This window comes from Dendrobates tinctorius, unplaced genomic scaffold (genome assembly GCF_039654945.1).
Source record: "Dendrobates tinctorius isolate UK_male_01 unplaced genomic scaffold, ASM3965494v1 ptg000154l, whole genome shotgun sequence".
In the NCBI taxonomy this organism is placed as follows: Eukaryota; Metazoa; Chordata; class Amphibia; order Anura; family Dendrobatidae; genus Dendrobates; species Dendrobates tinctorius.
In genome coordinates this window covers 21,436,617-21,456,135 of record NW_027361821.1, presented here as the reverse complement: position 1 = coordinate 21,456,135, position 19,519 = coordinate 21,436,617, and the positions used below count along the sequence as shown (strand labels likewise).

The following is a 19,519-nucleotide window of genomic DNA, read 5'->3' as shown; positions in this document are numbered from 1 at the left end:
CAGTTGCACACTTGCATATATGCACAATCTGATTATCATTTACACTGAGGGAGATCGTGCTTTGTGCTTTCTTATCCTTCTCTAGCCAATCATCTGGTAAGGGATGAGGCACTTGTTCCTGAATATATTTCCATGTACCTTCTCTTATGAGCAGCATCTTCACCTTGAATTTCCAGGACTGGTAGTGAGGCTTGGCACTGAGAACTTGACAGGATTGCTGCTAGTGGACATCTCTGTTGCTCTGTGCTGCTTTTGCTTTGGGCTTCTGTTGCTGTGTTACTCTGGGGTTCTGTGTGACTCTGGGCCCATAACCTGTTGGCAGCAGATTATTCAGGATACTCTCCAAGCGTGTGACAACAGAGCTTCTTTATTCAGGAACAATCAGGAACAATATACTGTATGATAAGTTTAATAGATCAGGAATAAATCATTTGTGTGTCTCTATCTGTGCAGCATCTGCACAGGCTGCTTCTCTCATATACAGATACAGGAAAACAGGAAATACAGTCACATGCTCTCCCTGTGTGAGCCTCTGGGAGATTGTTTTGAACTTCATGAACAGCATACAAATCTAGCAACTAAACACTCATAGACAGTAATGGAGTTGTTGCGCCAAACATATTCCAACAATGACGCTATAAACCTGTAGATTAACCCCATATCTGCAGGTTAATAAAATTATTTTACATGACCAGTTCCTTTTTTTTTTTTCACAAAGTTGCATAGGTTGAAAAAAGACCTAGGCCCATCAAGTTCAACCTTTCTCCAACAATTATACATTTCATTTTTTACAGTAATTAAATTCATCCAACCAGTAGATTTAGAGTATTTAAAGGGGCTGTCTTATGTCATTGAACAGAAGTGCATCGTTGGTGTTCTTATTAATTGGCAGTTCAGACCATTAAGATTGTTGCCCTCTGGCCCAAACAGCTTTGTCTCTAGCTGCCTCACTGAAGCTGATCGGATCAAGTGATCTGGTCACCTTTAGAGCAGCGCTTGCAAGCTCTGTAGCATAGGGCTTGTAAGCACTGTGCTCCTTGTCTAGGAGACCATCCACTGCTTTCTTGAGAAAGGTGATTATTTTCAGTAATAAGTAAATTGCAAAGTGGCTTGTTTTTATAGGCACATTGCAATTTTAACCATTTATGATGTTGAGAAACCCTCTTTTAACAAGATTGAGGGTGAGGGTGCTGTCATTGGCCTTCATTCTGATGTGTCAATAGTTTTGTTCTACAAATCCATTGTTCTCAGAGAACACACTAGTATAGACAGTGCATTGTTATCCCTTTTGCTTTTATTTTATTCTATGATCATTTAAGTCTAGCTATTCTGTAATTAATGCACAGTAAAGTACAGTAAAGATACTACATTATTGCTTTAGTAAGCAATTTAGGATGCCTGGTATTGTAATAGTTACAAATTAATCCCTGAAACAAGACAATCTAATCAGCAAGGGATGTATTCCGGGCTTTAATTTCATGCTTCCTTAATAGAGGGGTTGGGGAAAGGAGACAAAAGCATTTCCACAAGGCTGCGGCAATTATACACTAGAGATACAGCGTGTCAATCAGGTCCTGACTTCACATTCTGCTCCCTGGGGCTTTTAAAGATGGCAGCAGCACGGTGACGGCAGATGTCATTCTGTTAGGTGATGGAGCTTAACAGTAAATGGATGCTACAAAACCTAATAAAATGACACAGCATTTGTGGGTATAAAACGCAAAAGGCACAGATATAAATGTCCACGCTATTAAGACTGACAGCCGGAAAGAGAAATCACTAGAGGTTTCATTAAAGAAAGACAATGCAGATGTCGCTCGAATTTCATCAGTATACTGTATATTATATTATCACTCCTCTTTCTAAATGGTCTCAGGTTTTTCATGTTATTAAGTAATTGCACACATAAAAAATGCTTAATAAAAAAATATTTTTTGAAATATTGCTGGAATGCCTGTGTAATAATTTGCAGTCAAAATCAACTTCTGAAAATGAACTTTTTACAAATTTGGGAGCAGCCAATTACTATTTTATGTCAGTCTGTGTGCTGTTAGTTAAAGGGATTAACTGAAGGACAACAAATATCATTTTTACTGGATAACATTAGTTTGCTTTGGGTCAGACTCACACCAATTACAAGAATGTGAGTTCGTGTCCACCATCAAAATGGAACATTAGTGTTCACTGACAGCTGTGCACTTTGACCATTGCAGGCCTTGATACAGTTGGATCAGGGTTGTCCCTGTTTGGGGAACCCCACCCAACAGCCTGGACCCCTTTGACTTTTATGTATTGAACATAGCCTGTACATCTGATGAAGGGTCTACTCTTCACCCAAAACGTCAAAATAATACTGTACCTACTGTGGTGTAACCAATGGATGTGAAATACTGATATCTGAAGCATCTCCAAGTGCCTTTAGGTGTGCAGTTCCTTCACGCTATCCACTAGTTGTGCACATTGACCATTGCTCCATTAACGTCTAAGGGAGCGTGATGGCACCTCACATAGAGTAAAAGGAGTAAGAGTCACACACATACGCTATCCTTATATTCACTTGAGGGATACTGGAAGCCTGTTTTTGAGACCAATGTGGGTCCAAATCCCCAAAGATTAATATGAGCAACATAACTAGAGAAAATAACCACAACACTTACACTTGAATTGTAAACTTTAATGTCTATTGACAAGTCAGCATAGGAATAAAGCAAAGACTGACAACATTTGGGTCTCTCAGACCTTGGTCTTGGCATGTGTCCAAATATTATGCATATTGGTCCAGAATCTGACAGCTAATGCGTGGACTGAGATGAGTAACATTTAGTCACTGGCTGTGACCAAGGTCAGAGATAGGATAAAACACTGTCTGCCCTTGCTTTATTCTTATGCTGACTAGCCAAACACATTAAACTGCAAACTTCAAAGAGTGCCATGGTTCTGCTGCCTTTGTCTTGAGGGTGAACACCCTACCAATGAGCATCATTTTTGATGGGTATGGGTGCTAACCAGAAAATGACCAATATAACTAGGGAACCCAGTTAGGTAATATCATCTTGTACATGAAGCAGGACCAGTTCTAAGTTTGTGAGGTTTTGGGCAACAGAGACCTTGTCATGTCCCATGACATGGAAATAATATAGCTTTGTATTGTTGCTGTTGTGTTGCTATGTAATAAGTTTTGCGTTTTAGAAGTTTGTCCTCTAGCTCTCACTGTTTGGATTCCCTGGCACGGATGTCAGCACCCCCCTTCTTCATCCTCATTGTGAGTTTGGCAGCCATTATATGTAGCCACATGACCACATGACTTACAGCTCTGGTTCAGAATAGCCTTTTTTGCCTACTGCAGCTGTTACAGATACTGTTACTGTAATTTGGCATACTAAAAGAATTCAGGTTAAAAATAAACCTTTTTCTGGAATCTTTATAAGTGCCTCCTGCAGTTCAAGCTATCTGACGATATCTCTTCTTGTGATTACTGGTACATAGAGACAGCAATATAAATGGTGTCTCAAGCACCCTACACAGCCTAGTTATGAAGTCAGAATAGCTCTAAACTCAACTGTGATTCCCCCCCTTCTACTTTTAGCCACAGCCACTCTTAGTGTCAGCCACATTGACTCTATGGACAGCGTAAGGTGCAACACAACTTATCTGGTGTTTGCTAGGTGGATCTGTCAAGTGCCATCACAATTTAGAAATCATTAAGACATACAAGGGTGTTCATCTGTCCCCCTATACTTACGTTACTTTGCAATGTGCTAAACCCAGGTGTTGCCTGGAAGCTGCAGAAAGAAAAGCCCTTTTTAGCCATTCAAATAGGTCAAAAATGCAAATGCCAGATTATCTTTAGAAAAGGTATTATTTATGATCTCACTGCTGAGGATCAAGCAATATTACAGAAAAAGGGAAGCTGCAACAATTCCTGTTTCATTTGGATTAAAAGTTTGATCTGCATTCAAATGGCTTTATACATTGTCCACACATTGATCTTATTAAAGCTACGTTCGTAACAACACTGTAGGCTGGAGAAGAAATCCATATTTCATGGTAATAAAAAAGTTCATGTAAAGAGATTTTGCCTCATGCTAAAATATTACATTTCTGTGCTAAATCAGGAAAATGCTCCTGTGTCAAGATTTTGTTTTTGCCAACTTGTTATAGTGCTCCAGTGTTTTTGATGCTGTTGCCACTTAAGTATATGAATATGGGAGATACTGGGAAAGTGTGTTAGAAATATTCCTGTTTTTGAGTTCACCAAAATGAAAAATCATGCACAAGAAGCTGCTTCTCACTGGAACTGCATGTTAGGTGTACATTCTGGATAGGGTGTAAGATTTGACAGCTGTGACCCCATACACCGGCAAGCAAAAAGGTAACAATTAGGCCGGGGTCACACTGCGTTTAGGCATAATGTGGTGTAACGCAGTCCGTTAACGCTGCCATTCACCCCCATTAACGGGCGCATCGCGACGCATTCCGTAAAGCGGCATGCGCTCGCAATGTACCGTCATTCAGATGTCTGAGGCTCCGTCCCCGCTAGCACAGATTAATCATCTGCGCTAGCTGGTATGGCATAACGTGATCGCGTTATGCTATAGCGTTAACGCAGCCTGTCAACGCTATGCGTTGTACGGGCTGCCTTAACGCAATATGAACCTGGCCTTAATCATGAGCGAGCATGCTCGGATATGGTGTTATCCAAACACACTCATGTCCTAATAGAGTGTCTTCGGCGTGCTTGAATACTATACTTGAGTTGCAGCAGTTGCATGTCTCGCAGCTGTTCGACAGCCGCAACACATGCAGGGATTGCCTTATCTGACCACTTTTGTTCATCACTAGTAAGAATGCTTTGAACTTTAGACTTTCAGGCTCCATATCTTATTATCCACTTCTGCTTCAAATGTGAGACTACCATCATTTTATAGACAATCATCTTGGTTATCTCATCTCGTACATAAAATTAACTTGCAACTATTTAACATACGATTAGTTATGCTGATTCTTGTCATGTCACTGCACTTTTACGATTTTGCTCCTAAAAATCAAAATTTTTATTTTTATTAATTTATTAGTATTTTGCAAATCTACCCCTTGGCTTTCAACACTGCTTGAATCTTTCTGGACATGCTCTCGATCAGATTCAAGCATGTCTTGACAGAAATTTAATCACTGGTCTCTTCTACACATTCCCAAAGTTGGGGCATACCTGTAGACGCAATTGGGTATGTACACAGCTTTTTCTTCAAGTCTACCCACAAGTGTTCGATTAGGTTGAGGTCTGAGGACTGCGGGGGCCAAACTTGCACCTCTCCTTCATTGTCACTTAACCATTTCTTCGCCAATCTCAACGTATGCTTCTGGTCTTTGTGCTGCTGGAACACTATGTTGCTCTTTTCACACCCATAATACTCAAGTGGGCAAAGTAACTACCCTTGTAGAATACTCACATATAGCTCAGCATTGAGACCACCACGACCCTGGTCAAGTATCCAATGCCTTTGGCTATGACACAACACCAAATCATTAGGCTTCCTCCAATAAAATTGACAGTTCTTTCAATTTCGCAATCCATTAGCCCCTTTTTTCTTTGTTTTTTCCAGACCCATTTGCATCCATCAAAGCCTAGTCTATTGACTTTCATCTCATTGTTCCAAATCTTCTACTGTCCGCTTTTCAAATTTTTTTGCAAATTAGAGCCGATGCTTCTTATGACAATATTGAAGTTGATAATTCTTCTCCTTTTTTCGGGCCACCATTCCAGACTTGTGTAACATGTGTCGCACGGTGCTTACATAGATGGCTGTAATCTCACTATTACGAAGCATATGATCCACCTCCACTGCCATGTTTGACACATCAGAACTGATAGACCTTGTGATCAGCCAACTTGTTGACTCCGATATTTTGACTGGATGTCCACCTCTTTGCTTTTGAATGCATGGACGGACTTCATTTTGCATTGTTCCAACTGTCATGGCGCTCACATGGTGCAGTTTGACAATTTCCTTGGCCAAGAGATCGCTATCGATGAGCTGAAAGATGCCGATTCTCTTTTCTTGGCATATCTTCTTCATGGCTGCTCCTCGATTTGAAGTAGTGGTCTTTCAATTGGGAATAAACCTAATAACACACTGAACTATTAGGGAATGAAAAAACAGGTTGTAATTTGTAGTATACAGGAAGAAATTTTTTTCCACCACCAAGAGCAAAACAGTAACCATGTAGTAATATGACAAGAATCTGTATAATTAATCCTAGAGGTTAGGTCCGTCCCGCACAAACAGTGGTAGTCACCCTTTTCTTTCAGCTTTTCATTATGTTTATATAGCTCTCCACTGCTGGGTGTAAATTACTCGGCACTTATTTATAAAGTGCTCAAAATAGATATATTAGATATATTTTTGGATATATTCTTAGATATATGTTTTCTACTGGCTAACACGGTACCAAACCACTTTTTTCAGCACTTATTCACATTTAGGTCTTTAGATATATGGTAAGATTTTAATGCTATCGGTTAGGCCCGTCCAGAATAGGGTCTTATGACGTGTTAGGTGGCTTTTACATTTTTTTTTAAATTAAAATTATGTTAACCAAGTGCCCTATATTATTTTCTTGTACTATTGATATTCATTTATTTACGGCATTGTATTTGCTCATTTTTTTTATCTTACGTTTTATCTGTTCAGTGGCCAGTGTGAACATGCTCCTACACGATGTTCATTCATTTCATTTCTTTTGTCTTTTGCTTCAGGATTTTTCACTATGTGCAAATAAGGGCGTGGCCTCCTAATTCTTTGAGCTGGACATTAACTTTATATAGCTCCCCACTGTTGGATATTCATTAGTCAGAGCCTCGGTCCTTCTTGGCCCTTATTCGCATTTACGTGATTAGACTTATGGTAACGTTTTAATACTAAAGGTTAGGACTGTCCCAGATAGGGCACCGTGACGTTGTGGGATAACGTTTTGGATTTTTTGTTCAAAATTATGTTACCTAAGTACCCTATACTATTTTCATGCACTATTGCTGTTGATTTATTCATTGCAGGGTATTTACTGATTTTGTTTTTATCTATGGTTTTGTAATTTGTAGTATACAGGAAGAAACAGATTTTTCCACTACCAGGAGCCAAATAGTAACAACGCAGATGCTTAATAAGTCAAATTTATGTGTGAGGTAGCCAAGGCAGAGGCGTACCTAGAGGGGGCAGCCAGGGCACCTACCCTAGGCACAGCCGGTAGGGGGGGCACCGTCGGGCTGCCTAAATTCGGCGGTCCTAAGTGTCTACCCCAATGGCGTCATTTTGCCTCCCCCCGCACTGGTAGTTGGCCCTTTCTCTGAGCTGGATGTCAAGCAGCTCATAGAAGGTGCAGTGCACTGGCTCCCAGTGATCAATTGTTCTCAGGTCTTTTAGATGCGAGTAAAATTGCAGTTAGTAGCAAAGCCACAGAAGCCAAGTGCTGTCCTCTTTACCTCCCCACTTCATCATTTGCAGTCCCCCTTGCCCCCACTTCATCATTTGCAGTTCCCTTTCCCCCACTTCATCATTTGCAGTCCCCCTTCCCCCACTTCATGTGCAGTCACCCTCACCCCCCACTTCATTACGTGCAGTCCCCCTTACCCCAAACTTCATCATGTGCATCACCCTCACCCCCCACTTCATCATGTGCAGTCCCCCTTATCCCCCTTTCATCATGTGCAGTCCCCCTTATCCCCCCACTTCATCATGTGCAGTCCAGACCACCTCATCCCCCACTTCATCATGTGTAGTTCCTCTCCCCCCCAATTCATCATGTGCAGTTACCCTCACCCCCCACTTCATCATTTGCAGGAGCATACCATACAATTTACAAGCTTGATTACAGACTTGCTCAGCGTCGGACTGGAACACCTTGGGCCCACCAGAGAAAATCATTCTTGGGGCCCACTATGTAGCTGCATAGAGTTAAATACCAGACCACCAATTATGCGGTAAAACACGCTAATATCCGGGTATAAGGTTGTACATGTCTTAATTATGTAGCAGGAGTTGGGGTAGCCCCCTCATAGAATATAAAGCAGCCCCCTCACATAGTATAATGCAGCCATCTCATAGAATATAATGCAGCCATCTCATAGAATATAATACTGCCCCCCTCATAGGGAATAATGCACCCCCTCATAGGGTATAATGCACCCCCTCATAGGGTATAATGCACCCCCTCATAGGGTATAATACTGCCCCCCTCATAGGGTATAATACTGCCCCCCTCATAGGGAATAATGCACCCCCTCATAGGGTATAATACTGCCCCCCTCATAGGGTATAATACTGCCCCCCTCATAGGGTATAATACTGCCCCCCTCATAGGGTATAATACTGCCCCCCTCATAGGGAATAATGCTGCCCTCCTCATAGGGTATAATGCTGCCCCCTCATAGGGTATAATGCTGCCCACCTCATAGGGAATAATGCACCCCCTCATAGGATATAATGCTATATAGATATATAGATATAGAGTTAGATAGATATAGATAGAAAGATAGATGTAGAAATAGATAGATATAGAGATAGATAGTAGATAATGGATAGAAAGTAGATAATGGATAGATATAGATAGAAAGATTCATAGAGATAGATAGAGATAGATATAAAGATAGATATAGAAAGAAATTTAGATAGATAGATAGATAGATAGATAGATAGATCGATAGGTAGATAGATATAGAGATAGATAGAAAATAGATAATGGATAGATAGATATAGAGATAGATAGCTATAGATAGAAAGATATAGAGATAGATATATAGATAGAGATACATAATAGATAGAGATAGATAATAGATAGATATACAAATATAATAATAATAATAATAATAATATAGACATATATAGATAGATATAGAGATAAATATATATAGATAGATGGCTATAAATAAAAATAGATATAGAGATATATATAGAGATGATAGATATAGAGATAATAGATATAGAGATAGATAGATATAGAGATAGATATAGAGATAATAGCTAGATATAGAGATATGTATAGAGATAGATAGATATAGAGTTAGAAAGATAGACAGATATAGAGAGAGATATAGAGATAGATAGAGATAGCTAGATAGATAGATGGATAGATAGATATAGATAATAGAGATAATAGATAGATATAGAGATAGATGGATAGATCAATAGATAGATAGATAGATAGATAATTAGAGAGAGATAGAGATAGATAGATAATGAGATATGGAGATAGATACAGAGATATAGTGTTAGATAGAAAGATAGATATAGAGATAGATATAGAGATAGATAGATATAGAGATAGATATGGATATAGAGATAGATAGATATAGAGATAGATAGATAGATAGATAGATAGATATAGAGATAATATATAGATAGATAGATATAGAGATAATATATAGATAGCTATAGAGAGAGAGATAGAGATAGATATAGAGATAGAGATAGATATAGAGATAGATATAGATATAGAGATAGATATAGAGATAGATATAGAGATAATAGATAGATATAGAGATAGATAGATAGATAGAGATAGAGAGAGCGGTAGATAGAGAGAGAGAGATAGATATAGAGAGAGATAGATACAGAGGTCGATAAATAGATAGAGATAGATATAGATATAGATAATAGATAGAGATAGATAAAGATAGATAATATAGAGATAACAGATAGATATAGAGATAGAGTAAGATAGAAAGATATAGAGATAGGTAGATATAGATAATAGAGATAGCTAGATAGATAGACATAATAGATACCCTGTTTCCCCGAAAGTAGGACCCCCCCGAAAGTAAGACAGGGTGGGGGTTACGGGGGGTCCTTCAATGTAAGGCCTCCCCCGAATGTAAGGCAGGGTTGGGGGCCGCTGTGAAATGTAAGGCCCTTACCTTTGGGCCGCCGCTGTCCCCCATTGGGTCCCCAGGCTCCAGAGGTGTCCTCAGGTGCAGCTGGGCGGGTCCAGCGCTCATGGGGTTAACTCGCCGTGTTAACCCCGCAATCCGCCCAGCTCAACAGCTCATTGGCCGCCCCTGTTCCCCACGTCACCGCCGGCCCCCGGCTCGAGCACTGATTGGTCCAGCAGCTTGGGCTGTAATTGGCCGCCCCAGCCCCACGTCACCGCTGTTTCCCTGCTGATTGGCACAGCGTTCCCTGCAGCACAGGCCTTCCGCACCCACAGCCGCACCGCAGAGGAAAACGTCCAGCATTTAAAAACCAAGTAGGGAAACATGTACTGTATAGGGTATGGGGCTGTGTGCAGTGGGATACGGCACTGTTATGGGGTGTGGGGCTGTGTGCAGTGGGATACGGCACTGTTATGGGGTGTGGGGCTGTGTGCAGTGGGATACGGCACTGTTATGGGGTATAACAGCATGTTAATAAATGTTAATTTATTGGTTAAAAAGAAATTGTCATTTTTTTTCGGCTAATGTAAGACCTCCCCCGAAAGTAAGACAGGGTGGGACTTTTTGGGGTAAAATTAATGTAAGACAGGGTCTTACTTTCGGGGAAACACGGTAGATATAGATATAGAGATAGATAGCAAGATAGATATAGAGATAGATGTAGAGGTAGAAAGATATAGAGATATAGCGAGAGATATAGATATAGAGATAGATAGATACAGAGAAAAGATATAGAGATAGATAACGGATAGATAAATAGATAGGTATAGAGATAGATAGATATAGATATTAGATAGAGATATATAGATAAAGATAGATAGATATAGATGGTAGCTAGATAGATAATAAATATAGAGATGATAGATATAGAGATAGATAGATATAGAGATAGATAGATAGACATAATAGAAAGATATAGAGATAGATAGATATAGAGATAGATGTAGAGATAGAAAGATAGATATAAAGATAGCGCGATAGATAGATAGAGATAGAAATAGATATAGATAATAGATAGAGATAGATATAGAGATAGATAGATATAGATAATACATAGAGATAGAAAGATAGATATAGATAATAGATAGAGATAGAAAGATAGATAGGTATAAGAGAGATAGAGAGAGAGAGATATATAGAGAGAGATAGATAGAGACAGATAGAGTGAGAGAGATATAAAAAAAAACAACAAAACACAATACTCACCTCTCCTCCTCGCTCCCACGCTGATCCCGGCTTCAGTGTCAGGAGCTGCCCCCTCTGCCAGACACACAGCGGGTGCGCGATGTAGTGACGTCATCGCGCACTGGCTGTGAGTCAGGAGCAGAGGGGACTGAAGGCGGCGCCGGCCCTGATGCAGAGCGGCTTACTGGGCTGGGGGCGGGGCCTCTGGGGGTGGAGACCTGAAATGATATTCACTGCTTCGCAGTGAATATTCATTTCTCTTTAGCAGCGGGGACGGGCTCCTGCCTCCTGACACCCGCTGCTACTCCGCTGGCAGGGGCCCCCATAGCAGCTGCATGGTGTGCGACACACCATTGGCTGGGGGCCCCTGGAGCAGCGGGGGCCCTAGGCAACTGCTGGCCCTGTATGCCAGCAGGTGCCAGGGCCCACCAGATGCCAGGGCCCACCGGAGAATCCTCCGGTTCTCCGGTGGGCCAGTCCGACGCTGGACTTGCTTATGTTGTCCTCTGTTTTGGTTCCTCTGCTTTTTACTTTCTTTTGTGTAACTATTTATTTAATAAAAGATTAACTTTCATTAGACTTTAGTGCACTATTTTTCACTTTGTTGGTATACTTTTTTTGAATAAAGCCTCTTCATTTCAGGAGCTCAAAAGTAATTGGACAAATTTACTTTATTATAAATAAAAGCTATCAGAGTTTGCACATGTGCAAATCGAGATCTGAGCCAAGACCTGAAGACCATAAGTGGAATCTCACACTGCCCACACGCCATCCACCCAATGATGGTGACAGTGCCATGAAAATGTAAAAAGCAGTGATCTGTAGAAACAGGCAGAGGGGCCAGAGAAGAAGACCCAACCATCCTAAAGCCCCCGTTACACACTGCGATATCGCTAGCAAGATCGCTGTAAAGTCACCGATTTTGTGACGTTGCAGCGATATTACTAGCGATATCGCTGCATGTGATACTTACCTCCGACCGGCTCCCCCGCTGGTTGTCGCTGATCGCGCGAGAAGCTGCTGGACCATTCCTCGTCGTCCACTTCCTGCGGCGCTTCCTGCTGTGAAGATGAGCGACGCGTGGAGCCGGGCGGGAGGACGCAGGATCGCCGCGTCTGACAGGTAAGTAGCGATCCCCGTCCCCTGCGATGTCGCTGGTGAGATCTGCCTGTGTGGCAGCTCACTAGCGACCACCCAGCGATTCACCAGCGATCCTGACCGCGTCATATCGCTGGTTGGGATCGCTGGTGAGTCGCTAGGTGTAACGGTACCCTAAGCCCACCTCCATGCACAGAAGATATCAGAAAACTTAAAACCATTATTAAAAAAGAACCACTGATTGGATTCATTAAACAAATCAATTTAATCAGTGTAATAGCAACATTATGGCAATACCTTTACTGTATAAAGATGAATTCTGCTGACTGGTTCTCTTTAAGTTTTGTCTTAAGCATGTGAAATGCATTCTTGATTTGGGTTGAGATCTGGTTATTGACTTGTGTATTGCAGAATATTCCACTTCTTTGCCTAAAAAACTCATGGGTTGCTTTGCAGTATATTTTGGGTCACTATTAGTGTTGAGCATTCCGATACCGCAAGTATCAGGTATCGGCCGATACTTGCTGTATCGGAATTCCGATACCGACTTCCGATATTTTTTCAATATCGGAAGTCGGCATCGGAATCGGAAGTTCAAAGTTGATTGACAGCCGAAATGACGTCATCATGATGCGCGGTGTGTGCGCATCATGATGCGCCGTCATTTTGGGCCTTCCGGGGGTCTCTGCCGGCCTGCCGGGGGGCTGTGTGGACTGCCCGGGGTCTGTACCGGCCTGCCGGGGGGCTGTGCACCCTGTGGGGGTCTGTACCGGCCTGCCGGGGGGCTGTGCCGGCCTGCCGGGGGGGCTGTGCTGATGTCCGGGGGTCTGTGCAAGCATCGTCCGATGGGACTATAAGTCCCATCTGGCGATGCCTGCTACCATGACAGTGATTGACACATTAGCCAATGATGGGACAGTAGTAGTCCCATCATCCGGCTAATGTGTTAAATGTTAAAAAAAAAAAAAAAAAAAAAAAACTACTACATACATACTACATGCATGCTACATACATACTACATATATACTACATGCATGCTACATACATACTACATACATACCAATACCACATATATACTACATACATACTACATGCATAACACATATATACTACATGCATGCTACATACATACTACATGAAAACAGAAAGCAAAAAACACAAATATCCTGAACTAAAAGTAAAAAATATACTGCAAATAATGCATAAAGGTAATAATAATAATAAGGGTATTTAGTAAACATAATTTTGATCAAAATAATGTACAAGCCATCCCGCCACGTCACGGCAACCCTTGTGGGACAGTCCCTACTCTAGTATTTAAAACCTTATCACTTGCCAAGTGGCGTGAATGTGAATAAGGGTCGAGCGGCTGAACCACTAGTAACAGCTTAGGCCAGACTGGATGGCTTTCCCAGCTCAGAAAGAGGGCGGTCACACCCATATATGCACTGAATGCACAATGAAATGAATAAAAAACAAATCTGAACTGAGACAAGTAAGTTAATGTGTATGCACAATGTAAGTGCATCTTAACACATGACCATTAACCAGAGAAAACAGAAAGCAAAAAACACACAAGGGTTGCCGTGACGTGGCGGGATGGCTTGTACATTATTTTGATCAAAATTATGTTTACTAAATACCCTTATTATCATTATTACCTTTATGCATTATTTGCAGTATATTTTTTACTTTTAGTTCAGGATATTTGTGTTTTTTGCTTTTTGTTTTCTCTGGTTAATGGTCATGTGTTAATATGCACTTACATTGTGCATACACATTAACTTACTTTTCTCAGTTCAGATTTGTTTTTTATTCATTTCATTGTGCATTCAGTGCATATAGGGGTGTGACCGCCCTCTTTCTGAGCTGGGAAAGCCATCCAGTCTGGCCTAAGCTGTTACAAGTGGTTCAGCCGCTCGACCCTTATTCACATTCACGCCACTTGGCAAGTGATAAGGTTTAAAATACTAGAGTAGGGACTGTCCCACAAGGGTTGCCGTGACGTGGCGGGATGGCTTGTACATTATTTTGATCAAAATTATGTTTACTAAATACCCTTATTATTATTATTACCTTTATGCATTATTTGCAGTATATTTTTTACTTTTAGTTCAGGATATTTGTGTTTTTTGCTTTCTGTTTTCTCTGGTTAATGGTCATGTGTTAAGATGCACTTACATTGTGCATACACATTAACTTACTTGTCTCAGTTCAGATTTGTTTTTTATACATACTACATGCTACATACATACTACATATATACTACATACATACTACATACATACTACATATATACTACATACATACTACATACATACTGCATGCTACATGCATGCTACATGCATACTACATGCTACATACATACCACATATATACTACATACATACTACATACAATACATTCATACAATACATACATAGACATACAGTACATATAACATAGAGTAACATACTTACCAATACTTGTCACATTGTTCCCCGAAGCCATTGTCTTTTACGGAATAAATATTAACCTAACAAACCACAAAAATACTCACCCACGATCCGAAGCAGTCCACGAGTGTGTCCCACGACGATCTTGGGTAGAGAACTGCAGCATCAGCTGATGCTGCCGTTCTCTACGGGCTGCAGGAATCCAATGACGGAAGGTAGGTATCCTTCCGCACTGTATTCCTCCGCCACTTAAAAAAAAAAAAGTCCCTAGTCTCACTTTATGCCATTGCTGCGTGGGAAATTCCCACACAGCAATGGCATAAAGTGAGACTAGGGACTTTTTTTTTTTTAAGTGGCGGAGGAATACAGTGCGGAAGGATACCTACCTTCCGTCATTGGATTCCTGCAGCCCGTAGAGAACGGCAGCATCAGCTGATGCTGCAGTTCTCTACCCAAGATCGTCGTGGGACACACTCGTGGACTGCTTCGGATCGTGGGTGAGTATTTTTGTGGTTTGTTAGGTTAATATTTATTCCGTAAAAGACAATGGCTTCGGGGAACAATGTGACAAGTATTGGTAAGTATGTTACTCTATGTTATATGTACTGTATGTCTATGTATGTATTGTATGAATGTATTGTATGTAGTATGTATGTAGTATATATGTGGTATGTAGTATGTATGTAGTATGTATGTAGCATGCATGTAGCATGCAGTATGTATGTAGCATGCATGTAGTATATATGTAGTATGTATGTAGCATGCATGTAGTATGTATGTAGCATATATGTAGTATGTATGTAGCATGTAGTATATATGTAGTATGCATGCATGTAGTATATATGTAGTATGCATGCATGTAGTATATATGTAGTATGTATGTTGCATGTAGTATATATGTAGTATGTATGTTGCATGTAGTATGAATGTAGCATGTATGTAGTATGTAGTATGAATGTAGCATGTATGTAGTATGCATGTTGTATGTATGTAGCATGTAATTTTTTTTTTTTTTTTACATTCAACACATTAGCCGGATGATGGGACTACTACTGTCCCATCATTGGCTAATGTGTCAATCACTGTCATGGTAGCAGGCATCGCCCGATGGGACTTGTAGTCCCATCGGACGATGCCTGCACAGACCCCCGAAGCCTGCACAGACCACCGGCAGGCCGGCACAGCCCACCGGAGCCTGCACAGCCCCCCGGCAGGCCGGCACAGCCCCCCGGCAGGCCGGCACAGCCCACCGGAGCCTGCACAGACCACCGGCAGGCCAGCACAGCCCCCCGGCAGGCCGGCACAGACCACCGGAGCCTGCACAGACCCCCTGGCAGGCCGGCACAGCCCCCCGAAAGGCCCGTACAGACCCCAGAGAGGCTGTACAAGGCAAAAACAGGGTTTTTCTTATTCCGATACCGGAAGTCCCATAGACTTGAATGGGACTTCCGGTATCGGAATCGGCGATACCGATACTTTTTTTAAGATCGGCCGATCCATTCCGATCCGATACTTTGAAGTATCGGATGGCATCGCTCAACTCTAGTCACTATCCATCTGTACTGTGAAGCACAGTCCAATCAATCTTACTGCATTTGATTGAATCTGAGCAAAGAGTATGCCTTCTACACTTCAGAATTCATCCAACTGCTTCAGTCTTGAGTAACATCATCAATAAATACTAGTGACCCAGTGTCAATGGAAGCCATGCATGCCCATGCCATCACACTGCCTCCACCATGCTTTACAGAGGGTGTGGTGTGCTTTGGATCATCAGCCGTTTCATGCCTTCTCCATATTTTCTTCTTCCCATCATTTTGGTACATTTTGATATTAGTTTAATTTGTTCAAAGAATATGTTTCCAAAACTGGGCTGGCTTCTTCAGATGTTTTCTTTTTGCAAAGTTTAATCTGGCCTTTCCATTTTTAAGACCGATTAATGATTTGCACCTTGTGGTGAACCCTCTGTATTTGCTGCCATGAAGTATTCTTTTTATGGTGTACTTAGATACTGAAACGCCAACTTCCTGGAGTGTGTTCTTGACTTGGCTGGATGTTGTGAAGGGGTCTTTCTTCACAATGGTAAGGATTCTGCAATGATCCACCACTATTGCCTTCTGTGGACATCCAGGCTTTTCAAGTTCCTAATCTCACCAGTGTGCTCTTTTCTTGCAGAATGTACCAAACTGTTGATTTGGCCACTCCTGATATTACTGCTATCTCTCTGATGAATTTCTTCTTTTTTTCAGCCTAATTATGGTCTGTTTCTCTTCCATTGAAAGCCCCTTTGAATACATGTTGTGGGTTCACAGCAACAGTTTTCAAATGCAAATGGCACACCTGGAATCAGCTCCAGCCCTTTTACCAGCTTAATTGATGAAGAATTAACAACGGAAAAGGCCTTGCAAACCATTAAAGAGCTCTTGAGATGTTTGTCCAATTACCTTTGATCCACTGAAGAACAGGGAGCTACATATTAAGGAGCTGTAATTCCTAACCTAATTCCTAATACTCCAATTAGGATGTAAATACCCTCAAATTATAGCTAATAATCTGCACTTCAAGTCCATATATGTTTTGGTAAACAACAAAAATGCCAAAACTTGTATCATTATCTTCTGTAGTTTGGATGATTCAACCACATTTTTATTGTTAGATTTTTACCTTTTTATTTAAATGTCAGCAGCTGTCTAGTTAATCTTAGAGATGTGCTGCATTTAGCAGAAAGGTAGAAAAAGCATATTCCTTCTGCCCTCTGTGTATCTTTCATCCTGTCTCATTCTGTACTTGTCATGGGCATGGTGATGTTGCTAAGATCTGGCCTCCAGCAGGCCTAGGCACAAATGTTGTAAATACCAAGGTACGTTACATGCTTAGTTTTGCTGTAAGATTTGACATACCGTGAAATGTAAAGCACTAGAGAATATATAGATGCTGAATATCAACATGTGAAATATTTCCTGTGACAAATGCCAGAGGGCCAAAAGATCCTTAAAGTAAAACTCGTTCCGAAAGTAGAGTTTACTTAAGCGTCATAAACTTTGCAGTAAAATGCTAACCCTACCTAAATCTTGACAAATGTTTGTGGGTTTTGTGCGCTGATAACTAAAGAATCTACAGGTATAGAATGCTAACATGATTTCTATATTACATATGGCAGCACAGGCTGGTAGTGCCATAAACAAAGAATATTCTTGAATGCGTTCTGCTGTGCGTTCTCCTTTAAGTTGGTTTCTCATTTCATGCTCCATGTTTTAGGTTGCCATTTTATTAAGAAGCAACTGTGTGACCCATTGCCTTATTGTACTTCTGTGCAATGTGATTGTATGGCATGTTGTGGTGTTAGGGCACTGTGTACCAACCCAGTCCCTGGCACAAACTCTCCCAGTCAGTGTTACTGGGCTCTCAGTTGCAGGTGAGTTACGTCAGCACTATGTTCAGAGCCACGCAACGCAAGGCCAAAATACACCTTGGGCAGCTGTCCGCTTTCTCCAGCATGCACTTTTGCTGTGATGATCTCACAGTTGCTGTAATTGTACATTTGAGATCAGCACCAGAACAGGGGCTGCTTTACAGTGCCACAGATACAGGGACTGGAGAGAACTTTAAAACAAGCCATTTAACCCTTTTGATACATCAGTCTGTAGCAATCAAGGTATATAAGTGGTTCATCCGAGGAAGGAGTTCTCCACCGCCCCCTCCACCATAACACAATAGTTGGTTGCCACTGGGTTTCTATGGAAGTGGAAGACCTAATCATGGCCATAACCAGGACCTACCCTGAATATAAATTTGTGTTTCTTTTTTTTATCAGCTAATGGAACTTCAAGCAGTCAATTGTCCACACCTAAATCCAAGCAATCTCCAATCTCCACCCCAACCAGTCCTGGAAGTCTTCGCAAGCACAAGGTATTATGTTTCTTCTCCGATTGTATCCCTAATAAAGCAAATTATTTCTTATTTACATCATTAAAGTAAATTAGTCATCAGAGTTCCCAATACAAACCTATACATTATTAAGTCATTCTCTTAGACCTGATGACACTGGTGCACTTACATTGATAATTGACATCAGAATAGCTGTATAATCATTTTTCTCAGTTTACACTCAGTCTCTACCCATTTAGTATGACTGGCTGCTCTTCAGTGTCCTTCCTCACTGCTGCTAAAAACTCACATTGCCCAGTACAATCTGCAGCTGTCAAGCTAGTTGGATGGAAACAGGCGTAAGTACATCAGCATCATGAGCTATAATAGATCTATCTAATATTGTATGACACTTGTGCTATGAAATTGTGTTACATATCCCTTATAAGTTTGATAAAAAAATTTTCAACTGATCAATGGAGATCTGGTCACTATAACTCTCCTCCAAACCCCCTTAATTGCCAGGACAAGATTCTTTTATCCCTATTAGAATGGAGCGGCACTGCACAGTGCGAAAGCCAAGAACAGAACTTCAGAAGCCCCATTGAGAACTAATGGAGCTGCAGCCGAGCATGTGATTTGTGGCTTCATTTTAACAGGAAAAAAATGTGACCCATTCTAGCTATCACTGGGGATCCCAGTGGTTGGACCCCTGACGATCTAGAAGCAGTGGGGATCCCTGACGATCTAGAAGTCATCATCACTTAACCTGTGAATAGGTGATTACAGCTTCCAACCAGAATACCCCCTCTAAAGAAAACATTTGTGAGGACTAAATACAGGTACATCTCACAAAATTAGAATATCATCAAAAAGTTAATTTATTTCAGTTCAATACAGATGACATGGCTCCTGAAACTATCATTGATTCTGGATACTTCACACTAGACCTTGGAAATCAAGGTCCTAGAGTCTGGAGGAAGAGTGGAGAGACCCCCAATCCAAGATA

General features: G+C 41.2%; 1 protein-coding gene across 2 annotated transcripts in view; it reads left to right on the top strand.

Annotated features, from left to right (window-relative positions):
* Positions 1-19,519, top strand: part of DCX (doublecortin) — a 174,212-nt gene that overhangs the window by 145,144 nt on the left and 9,549 nt on the right. The window contains exons 6-7 of one of the 2 annotated variants that reach the window (XM_073547660.1): positions 18,458-18,552; positions 18,745-18,869. In XM_073547660.1, coding sequence (XP_073403761.1) covers positions 18,458-18,552; positions 18,745-18,869 — 220 coding nt within the window. The remainder of the gene's footprint in view (positions 1-18,457; positions 18,553-18,744; positions 18,870-19,519) is intronic. The other variant, XM_073547661.1, reaches the window with a different exon arrangement.